General features: G+C 49.6%; 1 protein-coding gene across 6 annotated transcripts in view; it reads right to left on the bottom strand.

Annotated features, from left to right (window-relative positions):
- The window catches only part of cars2 (cysteinyl-tRNA synthetase 2, mitochondrial), an 80,489-nt gene extending 68,514 nt beyond the window's left edge, over positions 1-11,975 (bottom strand). Inside the window, exons 1-2 of one of the 6 annotated variants that reach the window (XR_015079678.1) lie at positions 11,674-11,971; positions 9,004-9,054 (exon numbers count right to left, since the gene is read on the bottom strand). Coding sequence is in view for 3 of the 6 variants with exons in the window: in XM_085998352.1 (XP_085854478.1) it covers positions 9,004-9,054; positions 11,674-11,885 (263 nt within the window). In the remaining 3 variants the exon portion in view is untranslated. Of the gene's footprint in view, positions 1-9,003; positions 9,055-10,998; positions 11,091-11,673 lie in introns of those variants that run through there. The other 5 variants (XM_085998352.1, XM_085998351.1, XM_085998350.1 and 2 more) reach the window with 5 other exon arrangements.
- Positions 11,976-12,801: the final 826 nt, after the last annotated feature.

Below are 12,801 nucleotides of genomic sequence, written 5' to 3'. Positions count from 1 at the left end.
TTTGGGCATTCGAGTGCATACATCCTCAAAGGTACATGAGCAACGCCGTGAAGCGATACCGAGAGCAAATAGGGCTTTGGGGACAATTGAGTATAAGACGAGGCACACTATCTTGTCCTTGTACAAGACCCGAGTCAGGCCACACTTGGAATACTGTGTCCAGTTTTGGTCTCCTCACATGGTGGGTGATATTGAGGCTTTGGAAAGGGTGCAGAAGAGGGTCATTGGACTAATTCTCCACTGGCTGGAGTCATTCCTAGCACAAAGAAAGGTGGTTGTTGGAGGTCAATCATCTCAGCTCCAGGACATCGCTGCAAGAGTTCCTCAGGGCAGTGTCGTAGGCCCAACCATCTTCAGCTGCTTCATCAATGACCACCTCTCCATCATAAGGTCAGAAATGGGGATGTTCGCTGATGATTGCAGTGTTCAGTTCCATTCGCAACTCCTCAGATAATGAAGCAGTCCGTGCCTGCATGCAGCGAGACCTGGCCAACAATCAGGTTTGGGCTGATAATTGGCAACTAACATTCCCACCACACAAGTGCCAGACAATGAACATCTCCAACAAGGGAGCATCTAACCACCGCCCCTTGACATTCAACAGCATTACCATCGCCGAATCCCCCATCAACATCCTGAGGATCACCAGTGACCAGAACCTTAACAGGACCAGCCACATAAATATTGTGGCTACAAGGGCAGGTCAAAGGCTGGGTATTCTGCGGCGAGTGTCTCACCTCCTGACTCTCCAAAGTCTTTCCACCATCTACAAGGCACAAGTCAGGAGTGTGCTGGAATACTCTCCACTTGCCTGGATGAATACAGCTCCAACAACACTCAAGAAGCTCGACACCATCCAGGACAAAGCAGCCCGCTTGATTGGCACCCCATCCATCACCTTAAACATTCACGCCCTCCACCACCGGCGTACCGTGGCTGCAGTGTGTACCATCTACAAGATGCACTGCAGCAACTTGCGAAGGCTTCTTCAACAGCACCACCCAAACCCACGACCTCTACCACCTAGGACAAGGGCAGCAGGCGCATGGGAACATCACCTCCAACTTCCCCTTCAAGTCACACACCATCCTGACTTGGAAATATATCACCGTTCCTTCATAGTCGCTGGGTCAAAATCCTGGAACTCCCTAACAGCACTGTGGGAGTACCTTCACCACGCGGACTGCAGCGGTTCAAGGCGGCGGATCACCACCACCTTCACGAGAGCAATTTGGGATGGGCAATTTAAAGAAACTTAGTTATCAAGATAGGCTAAAGAGTTGTGACTCTATACTTGAGAAGCGTAGACTTAGAGGTGATCTGATTGAGGTTTATAAGATATGGAAGGGAATAGATTGTGTTACAGGTGACAGTTTGTTTTAATTAAATTTTAGGCAGGACCAGGGGTCACAATTTTAAGTTGTATACGGCCAGATCGAGGTTAGATGCCAGGAGGTGGTTCTTTTCCCCAGAGAATAGTGGAGCTCTGGAACAGGCGGCCATCTCGTGCGGTGGACGCCGATTCACTGAATTCCTTCAAGCGAGAGCTGGTCCTGTGTCTGGCTGGAGTGTGTAGTGTATGTACCTTTAAGAGGAACTATGTTTTTGAAGCCCCTGTATACTGCAGTACCAGTAGTGACCACTCGGGTATATAAGCCTGTGTAGCGTCTTGTGTTGTTAGTTCACCTCCAGACTTTGTTCAGTAAACACTTGTTAAATCAACTCCTGCATTCCGTGTCTCCATTAACACACGGATCTAACAGTGGCGACGAGTTAGAAACGAACTTACCTGCAATTCGGCAGCACCTAAAGGGGATCGATTCCTCAGACGAAGGTCGAAGCCAGAAGCAAGAAAAAAAAAAATAACTCGAAGAAACTCGAAAACGAGGGCCAGGCTTGGTCTCCAGTCTGTGGTTTCCCCAGCTAAACGGGCTGGTGGCAGGTAGTGCACTGATCCTTCCTGGGCTGCAGCGGGCTAGAGCTCGATCGGGTGGCTCTGCAACGGGTCTGGGCAGCGAGTTGGGAAGCAGAAGCAAAGAGAGAGGGTGGAGCACTCAGGGCGCGGCCGGTGCTGCAAAGCAGGTCGGCGTTCGGACCGAGCAGAGGGAGGGGAAAGTCCCAGAGGGTCCGCTCCACGACGGGAACGGTTCTCCAAGTAACGGAGAAACTATTGAAGCGATATATAAAAAAAATAGAAATACCGCGAAAAGCTGCAGGTCGCAACGGGAACCGCGGAGAACAGCGTTGGCAGCAGCGGCAGCGCGCGGGAGGCGCCATCTTAACTCGGCGGGGAAGAAAGAAAAGCGCGGGAGGCGCCATTTTGATCCATCGGGGACGGAGGAAAAGCGCGGGAAGCGCCATTTTAGATTTTCAAGATGCCGAAGACTGGCAATATTACTGCTTTCGATAGTGATATAGAAGATTGGACCACATATGTGGAAAGAGTGGAGGTATATTGCAAGGCGAATGAAGTAGCGGATGATAAAAAGGCATCGGTACTTCTAAATCTGATGGGCGCAAGGACATACGGGCTGTTACGAAACTTGATCACTCCAGCCAAACCGATGGACAAGAATTTTAATGAGATTGTTGATACCTTACAGGAGCACTTAAACCCAACACCGCTGCTGATAGCGGAACGATTCAAATTCTTCAGGAGGAATCAGCACAAGAATGAAAGTAACGCTGATTACCTCACCAAATTACGAAAGCTGTCAAAGCACTGCCAATTCGGGGCAGGACTGGCAGATTCTCTACGAGACAAATTCGTCTGCGGTCTCCTAAGCGAAGGAACACAGAAAAGACTACTTTCTGAGAAAGATTTAACACTGGACAAGGCTTTCAGTGTGGCTGTATCATACGAAGCAGCAAGAGGAGCTGCAGAGATACAGCAAAGGTCACAGGACTTTGGCACCCATGAAATGACACAGGGTTTCGAGGGATGTTATCGCTGCGGCAGATCCACCCATGACCAGAAGGACTGCTGGTTCAAGGACAAAGCATGCAGGCAATGCGGAAAGATGGGACACATTGCACGTGTATGCAGATCTGGAAAGAAATCCGCTGACAGTAAAAAGGTCAATAAGGAAAAGTACAGAAAGGTACAAATGATGACGGACAGTAGCTCCGAAGACCAGAAGAGCGATAGCGACTCCGGAAACAAGAGACTAAGCTGTCTCAAATTACATAATGTAATTGCCAAAGAAGATTACCAGACCATTTGGGTTACCCTCACGATAGCGGGGTCCCCAGTCAAAATGGAGCTAGATACAGGATCAGCTCTGACCGTCATGAGTCGACGGGATTACGAGCGGCTATTTCCGCATATACCTTTGAAAGACACATCCATTATCTTGAAGACATATACGGGGCAGAAAGTATACCCCAGAGGGAAAATAAGGGTGCCTGTTGTATACAACGGCAAGGAAATACAGAAGTTGTATTTATACGTTCTGCAAGATGGTGGTCCACCGTTGTTGGGACGTGAATGGATCAGAAAGATACGTTTAAACTGGCACTCCATTCAGGCACTGACGGTGACCAGTAAGAAAAAAAACGATGATGACGTCATACCTAGACGATTAAAAGAAATCTTGGCTAACGCCAAAGAAGTGTTTCAACAGGAACTAGGAACCCTGAAAGGCGCCACCGCCTCAATAAAAGTGGAAGGTGCGGCAATTCCCAAGTTTTTTAAGGCAAGGCCGGTGCCATACGCAATTCGTCCAGCCGTCGAGACAGAGCTGGAGAATTTGGAAAAAGCAGGCGTATTATCCAAGGTAGATTGGAGCGAGTGGGCAACACCCATCGTCCCGGTCATGAAGAAAACGTTGAATAATGATAAATCTGAAGAACAGAGAAAAGTTTGCATCTGTGGGGACTTCAAGGTGACTGTAAACCTGGTTCTTCACACGGTACAGTATCCTCTTCCGAGGATAGAAGATATTTTCGCCTCACTATCCGGAGGGAAACGTTTCACCAAAATTGACTTAGCACAGGCATATCTACAGATGGAGGTTGAGGAGGTCTCTAAAAAGTATCTCACGATAAACACACACAAAGGCCTGTACCAGTACAATCGAGACTGGTTTTCGGAGTGGCATCAGCTCCGGCTATCTGGCAAAGAGCTATGGAGCAAGTCCTGCAAGGGATTCCGGGGACTCAATGCTACCTAGACGACATCCTTGTAACAGGAGAAAACGACAACGAGCACCTTGCCAACTTGGAGCAGGTGCTCACGAGGCTGAGAGAACGGGGCCTACGAGCAAATCGCCCCAAGTGCGAATTTTTCCAGAAACAAATATAATATTGTGGCCATATCATTAACGAAGAAGGGTTGCATAAGTCACCTGAAAAAATTGAAGCGGTCGTAAAGGCCCCAGCGCCTGAAAATGTCTCACAATTAAGGTCGTTCCTGGGATTAGTAAATTACTATCATAAATTTTTACCAAACTTGTCGACGGTTCTGCACCCGCTTAACGCACTGCTACAAACGGGAGTAATTTGGAAATGGAGCGAAAACTGTAAACGTGCCTTCCATAAATGCAAAGGCTTGATCACGTCCAGGGAAGTGTTGGCTCATTCCAACCCATCACTGCTAATCAGACTGGCGTGCGATGCATCCCCTTACGGCGTGGGAGCAGTATTATCGCATAGATTCCCTGATGGCTCGGGGCGGCCGATAGCTTTTGCGTCACGCTCATTGAACTCAGCTGAGCGTAACTATGCCCAGATCGACAGGGAGGCACTCGGCCTGGTGTGGGGGGTGAAGAAATTCAACCATTACCTACACGGACAAAAATTTACCTTGTTGACTGACCATCAACCCCTCGCCTCCATATTCAACCCTAAAAAGGGCGTTCCCATTATGACAGCGCAAAGGCTACAGAGGTGGTCCCTTTTCCTAGGGGCACACCAATATGACATAGAATCACAGAATCACAGAAACCCCACAGTGCAGATAGAGGCCATTTCGGCCCATCGAGCCTGCACCGACACATATCCCACCCTATCCCCGTAACCCCACGTATTTTAATCCCCCTAACACTAAGGGTCAATTTATCATAGCCAATCAACCTAACCCGCACATCTTTGGACTGTGGGAGGAAACCGGAGCACCCGGAGGAAACCCACGCAAACACGGGGAGAATGTGCAAACTCCACACAGACAGTCACCCGAGGCCGGATTCGAACCCGGGTCCCTGGCGCTGTGAGGCAACAGTGCTAACCACTATGCCACCGTGCTGCCCAGGAACAAAACAGCATGGGAATGCTGACGGGTTATCGCACCTACCGTTGCCAACGGTGGAAGAGGCGCCTACAGTGGACCCAGTGGAGATGTTCCACTCGACCATAGTGGAATGTCTACCGGTGACAAATTCTACCATTGAAAAGGAAACGCGAAATGACCCGACTCTCTCACGAGTCTACGATTTAACGGTGAAGGGATGGCCAGCACATGACGAACCACTGTTGCCAGCATTCTCGCAAAGAAGAGAACAGCTGTCAGTGTGCCGAGGAACCTTGATGTGTGGATCCAGAGTGGTGATTCCACCCAAATTCAAGGATAGAGTGCTAAAGGAGCTTCACGAGGGGCATCTGGGTGGAGTGAAAATGAAGAACTTAGCCAGAGCGTTTGCGTGGTGGCCAGGTATCGATGGAGACATCGAAGAAATGACCAAGAGCTGTCTAGGATGCCAGAAGGTCCAAAACGCCCCACCACAAGCCCCTCTACATCCATGGGAGTGGCCCTCATCTCCATGGCAAAGGGTACATATCGACTTTGCTGGTGCATTTATGGACTCAATGTTCTTAATCGCGGTGGATGCACACTCCAAGTGGCCGGAGGTAATAAAGATGTCCTCCACCACCACGGAAAAAACCATCACAGTATTAAGGACCATATTCGCCAGGAATGGGCTGCCTGAACAGATCTGTTCTGATAATGGACCGCAATTTGTATCCGAAGAATTCAGGAAGTTCTTAAAAAACAATGGGGTTAAGCACTACACGTCCGCCCCATACCATCCCGCCACCAATGGATTGACTGAAAGGTTTGTCCAGACCTTCGAGAAGGCCATAAAGGCCATGGGTAATGAAGACATAAATCTACAACATAAGGTAGATAACTTCTTGTTTGCGTATAGGAATGCAACACATGTGGTTACAAACCAAACCCCCGCCATGATGTTTTTCAATAGAAGCCTAAGATGCCAGCTGGATTTGGTCAAGCCAAACGTCAGAAGGGACGTAGAGAACCGGCAATTTCAAAGCATGAATGAAAGGCCAACTAGAACCTTCCAGATAGGTCAACCAGTTTTGGCCCGGGACTACCGTACCGAGAAATGGCAGCCTGGAACTATTTGCACACGACTAGGACCGCTGATGTGTACCGTGGACATTGGAGAAAGCATAATAAGGCGCCATGCTGACCAGATCATAGAGTCATCCGAAAAAGGACAACCTACACCACAACTCTATACGCCTAGTGATGAAGCAGAGATACCCATAGTATCTACCTCCGATCCGGTGATACTGGAACCAGATGAACCTGACACTGGCATTGAAGCCGAATCGACCTTGCCAAAAGAACCTACTACACCACCGAGGCGTTATCCAGACCGAGTCAGGAAGCCTCCAGAGAGACTGAATTTGTAATTAATTAACTTCAGCAAATGTGTATATTATTGTTCTTGTAAAAATGTTATTTAATGATTACTTAAAATGTTATGTACTATTTATCTAAAAGGGGAGGAATTGTAGTGTATGTACCTTTAAGAGGAACTATGTTTTTGAAGCCCCTGTATACTGTAGTACCAGTAGTGACCACTCGGGTATATAAGCCTGTGTAGCATCTTGTGTTGTTAGTTCACCTCCAGACTTTGTTCAGTAAACACTTGTTAAATCAACTCCTGCATTCCGTGTCTCCATTAACACACGGATCTAACAGAGTGGAGATCACCTCTTACAGAAGGTGGGTACTGCAAGGAATTCAAGGGCCAGAGCGAGCTCCTGGACTAGTTTCAATTGCCTAGATGGGTCGGAGAGGAATTTCTCAGATTTTTTTCGCTCAAATTGGCCTGTGTTTTTTAATGTTTTTTTGCCTCTCCCTTTGTCACTCTGCCACATGGTTTCGAATGGGGTGGAGTGTATATTGTGATGCACAAGATGTCGCAACTGTGTGGGGCAGGCTGGACGGACCAGAGGGTCTTTACCTGTCCCTCATTGTTCGTATGTTCATAATCAGGGTCGATGCCAGGAAGCATTTTTCCCAGCGAGTCATTGAACTATGAGCAGCCGACTATCAACTGTGGCAGGAATGCGTACACTTACGGTTCTTTAAGAAGGAACTTGACATGCTCCCGAGTCAGGACGACCTTGTGTTATTTTGTGTGGATTGGCCAAGTTCACCTAGTATTGACACACGTGCAGCCATGTTCTCCAGCTTGCCTTCAAGTCTGGCAATTTCCCAATTTTTCCCAAAATAGTTGGGCTGAACATTGTGGGGGATTTTCTTTCTCCCCTCGCCATTCTTTTCATGTAATCAGAGGCCCTCGCCATTCTTTTCATGTGATCAGAGGCCCTCGCCATTCTTTTCATGTGATCAGAGGCCCTCGCCATTCTTTTCATGTGATCAGAGGCCCTCGCCATTCTTTTCATGTGATCAGAGGCCCTCGCCATTCTTTCCATGTGATCAGAAAGTTGCACATCAGAAAATACTCTTTTTCCACTCTTCAAAGCAGGTAAAACAGTTCTGTTCGCGCAAAACGAATGTCATACTTTCTTGCTTGGGGCAGCAGTGCAGACTGTAACCCAGGTTAAGTGTGCCACGTGTATTTTAAGGTGCACTTACACGTCGATCACAGCTGAAATGATTTTGCTTCACATCAAGACTGCAGTTAGTGTGAATGTAGCTTGAATCCGGACTCAGGGCTCCACCTGGAGGAGAGTCTCACTCTGCACAGTCATTTCGGGCCTTAATACCCGATTCACACTCCATAAGCTTCGAGTCAGTGCTTCCCACTGATGTTAGACTTATAGCATAAATGCAGCTCTAATGTATACATTGCAGAATGTTTTAAAACTTAGTATCAGTTTATAATTTGCCTCTTGAAACTAGCATTAATAAACTTTGCAGATTAAGATATGGATTTGCCTCTAGATTAATTCCCCCCCCCCGCAATGTTCATTTAGGAATGAGTTTCTGGTATATTTTCATTGTTTTGCAACACAAGTATGGAACATAGGAACAGGAGGAGGCCATTCAGCCCCTCGAGCCTGTTCCACCAGTCAATGAGATCATGGCTGATCTGCGACCTAACTCCATATACCTGCCTTTGGCCCGTATCCCTTAATACCTTTGGTTAACAAAAATCTATCAATCTCTGATTTAAAGTTAACAATTGATCTAGCATCAATTACTGTTTGCGGAAGAGTTTTCCAAACTTCTACCACCCTTTGTGTGTCGAAGTGTTTCCTAATTTCACTCCTGAAAGGTCTGGCTCTAATTATTAGACTATGCCCCCTAGTCCTAGAATCCCCAACCAGCAGAAATAGTTTCTCTCTCTCTACCCTATCTGTTCCCCTTAATATCTTGAAAATTTGATCAAATCACCCCTTAACCTTCGAAATTCCAGGGATTACAACCCTAGTTTGTGTAATCTCTCCTCGTAATTTAACCCTTGGCTCTGACACGCTTTGGGAAGACGTGAAAGGCTGTAATATCAATGCAAACTCTTTCTTTCCAATATATCGAATAGACTTCCAGCTAGGGGTGGCCGAGGCCAAAATCTAGATTTGAGAATCAGCAGGATGTTGTAAAGGAGAAACTGTAAGCAGGGAGGAAAGGGGGAGGGGGGTAGGGAATCGTTGAGCTAGGGCAGGTCCTATAATCTACTGCTCCACCTCACCACCAAGTACACTTCCTGCCTGCTAAAGTCTCTGGTGGTGGAAGTTTTGAATTTCAATCATACGTTTCCCCATTGACCAGCGGTTTAACATATTTACCTTGCATGCCCAAGATGAGCATGGTCATATACTGTAGGCCCACAGCTATACCTGTCAAAAGAGAAATAAAATTAAACATGAGAACAGCTTCACCAGAATATTGGTGTAAACTTTTTAATTATCCCTAATTTGCAAAACACAAAATAATCACAGCACCAACCACCAACTATTTTAATCCTTTTTAAAAATGCTCTTGTAAATAGTCTGCTATACTCAAAAAAAAAAATCATTAAGGAAGTAATCGCAGAACATTTAGAAAATCATAAGACAATCAAGCAGAGTCAACATGGTTTTATAAAAGGGAAATTGTGTTTGACAAATTTCTTTGAGGGTGTAACGAGCAGGGTGGATAAAGGGGAACCAGTAGATGTCGTGTATTTGGATTTCCAGAAGGCATTCGATAAGGTGCCGCTTGAAAGGTTACTGCACAAGATAAGAACGCATGTGTTGGGGGTAATATATTGGCATGAATAGAGGGTTGGCTAACTAATAGAAAAGAGCGCGTCGGGATCAATGGGTCATTTTCCGGTTGGCAAACTGTAACGAGTGGGGTGCCACAGGGATCAGTGCTGGGGCCTCAACTATTTACAATCTACATTAATGACTTGGATGAAGGGACCGAGTGTACTGTAGCCAAATTTGCTGATGATACAGAGATAGGTGGGAAAGCAAGTTGTGAGGGGGACACAGAGTCTGCAAAGGGATATAGATAGGTTAAGCGAATGGGCAAAAATTTGGCAGATGGAGTATAATGTGGGAAAATGTGAAGTAGGAAGAATAAAAAAGTAAAATATTATTTAAATGGAGACTACAGAATGCTGCGGTACAGAGGGGTCGGGGGGTCCGAGTACATGAAACACAAGGTTAGCGTGCAGGTACAGCAAGTAATTAGGAAGGCTAATGGAATGTTGGCCTTTATTACAAGGGGGATGGAGTATAAAAGCAGGGAAGTCTTGATACAACTTTACAGGGCGCTGGTGAGACCACACCTGGAGTACTGCGTACAGTTTTGGTCTCTTTATTTAAGGAGGGATATACTTGCATCGGAGGCAGTTCAGAGAAGGTTCACTCGGATGATTCCTGGGATGAAGGGGTTGTCTTATGAGGAAAGGTTGAGCAGGTTGGGCCTATACTCATTGGAGTTTAGAACAATGAGAGGGGATCTTATTGAAACATAAGATTCTGAGAGGGATTGACAGGGTGAATGCTGAGAGGATGTTTCCCCTAGCGGGGGAATCTAGAACTAGGGGGCATAGTTTCAGAATAAGGCATCGCCCATTTAAGATGGAGATGAGGGGGAATTTCTTCTCGGAGGGTCGTGAATCTTTGGAATTCTCTACCCCAGAGAGCTGTGGAGGCGGAGTCACTGAATATATTCAAGGCGGAGATTGACAGATATTTGAACTACAGGGGAGTGGGCCGAAAGTGGAGTTGAGGCCAAGATCAGAATGGCGGAGCAGGCTAGAGGGGCCGAATGGCCTACTCCTGCTCCTATTTCTTATGTACGGGTATCCCTTTCACATTGTGTTCAACAGTTCTTTCCCTGACCCTCATCACTATTTAACTCATGGAAAACTCCCTGACTCTGAGGCAAAACTGTTAAATAAGGCAGTTAAGCTAATCAGTTAAAATAATTTTTACTGTAAATTAACTGACAGACAATTGCTTGATGTTCGACAAAGTGCAGAACTATCCTGTACGAGAGTAAAAGGACAATATTTGCATTATCCATTCACACTCCCTCAGCAATAGAGGGGACACCGTGACAGGCATCGAAAGCCTTAACATTCACTGGTCACTTCATCACAACTTCACTTTTAAGCGAGAAAGTGTTTCTTCTAAAATGTGTTTGCTACTGACACTGCAAGCTTGCAAATACTGCCTTCCCTACTTCCCCAATCTAAATCACTTGATGGTTCAATCTTACAAAAATATATATAAACTATTGTGAAAAAGCCTAAATGAACTGTAATAAAGTAAAATTTAAATAGGTACCAGCCATGGCTCAGTGCGTAGCCTTCTTGACTGAGTCAGAAAGTTGTGGGTTCAAGACCCACTTCAGACCCTCGAGCCCATAATCCAGGCTGACATTCCGGGAGCAGAACTGAGGGAACGCCGCACTGTCGGAGGGGCGGTACTGAGGGAGCGCCGCACTGTCGGAGGGGCGGTACTGAGGGAGCGCCGCACTGTCGGAGGGGCGGTACTGAGGGAGCGCCGCACTGTCGGAGGGGCGGTACTGAGGGAGCGCCGCACTGTCGGAGGGGCGGTACTGAGGGAGCGCCGCACTGTCGGAGGGGCGGTACTGAGGGAGCGCCGCACTGTCGGAGGGGCGGTACTGAGGGAGCGCCGCACTGTCGGAGGGGCGGCACTGAGGGAGCGCCGCACTGTCGGAGGGGCGGTACTGAGGGAGCGCCGCACTGTCGGAGGGGCGGTACTGAGGGAGCGCCGCACTGTCGGAGGGGCGGTACTGAGGGAGCGCCGCACTGTCGGAGGGGCGGTACTGAGGGAGCGCCGCACTGGGAGTTTCAGCCTGGATTTTGTGCTCAAGTCTCTGGACTGGGACTTGAACCCACGACCCTCTGCCCCAGAGGCGAGGGTGTTGCCCATTGAGCCAGGCCAGGGGTGCGGGCCTGCCGCCGCGGGATGGGAGTAGTTTGAAGAGCGCTGTACCAGGAGGCAGTGGCCGGCTCGGCGAGCACCAGCGGCTCTTTGCTCCGTGTCAGGCTGTTGTAGACCCGCAGGCCGGCGGGCTGCCCCCTCGGTGGCTGCCAGCCGCGCCGCTGCTCCCTCGCACCACAGCCGCCCGAGGCGCAGCCGCGTACCGGCCCCCCGCTCAGCTGACGCCGTGCGGCCAAGCTCCAGCCGGCCAGCAGCGTCCTCATCCTGGGAGCGTGGACCGAACGACACCGGTGCTGGCTGGAGGCAGCAGCCTGTGGACTAGGCCGCGCTCCGAAATGACGGCGTCATAAGAGGCGGGACTAAAGGACAGACCTGGCCCCGCCCCTGATCCATCCTAGCCCCGCCCCCGCCCCGCTGGCCACGCCCCACCCACGCTGGCTCCGCCCCCACTAGCCACGCCCCACCCACGCTGGCTCCGCCCCCACTAGCCACGCCCCAACCATGCTGGTTCCGCCCCCACTAGCCACGCCCCACCCACGCTGGCTCCGCCCCCACTAGCCACGCCCCACCCATGCTGGCTCCGCCCCCACTAGCCACGCCCCTGCCACACTAGCCCCGCCCTCCATCACCGAGGCCCCAGGCCGAGCCCGGGTAGGGGCGGGCGGGGAGTTGCTGCCACCTCGACTCCGGGACCGGGAGTGGAGATGGCGAAGCTCGAGGAGTGGCCGGCGACCCCCCCACGGTACAAAATAAATCGGACGACTGTGGCCTGGGCATTCTTTTAACAGCCTAGCAACGGGCGGCTCCATAGCAACGCTGCCTCCCTGATCTGTGAGCTGGAGGTGGCTGCCAGCCCTGACCTTTGACCCGCCCGCTAATTTCAAACCCAGCCGGCGCGCTGCCTGCTGGGAGGTGTAGTCTTTCCGCTCCGGCCGGGCAGCGGACTCCAACTCCCAGCGGGCCCCGCGGTCGCGCAATCCCGCGCGGTCGGGCTGTTGACAACCCGCCGTTGGATGGGCGGGGCGAGGTCCCGCCTTCCGGGCACTGCCGATTGGGCGCAACCTTCCCGGAGCCGCGGTGTGATTGGACCAAACCCCACGTCAATCACTAAATAAAAATTGAAGGAGGAGATCCCGCCTCTCGCCAGCGCTGATTGCTCGGAACTTTCCTTGAGGCGCG

Source organism: Somniosus microcephalus, chromosome 10, assembly GCF_052327205.1.
Source record: "Somniosus microcephalus isolate GS21.2 chromosome 10, FLI_Smic_1.0, whole genome shotgun sequence".
Lineage (NCBI taxonomy): Eukaryota > Metazoa > Chordata > Chondrichthyes > Squaliformes > Somniosidae > Somniosus > Somniosus microcephalus.
Note: the sequence above shows the minus strand (reverse complement) of the source record. Positions and strands in the feature narration are given on the sequence as shown.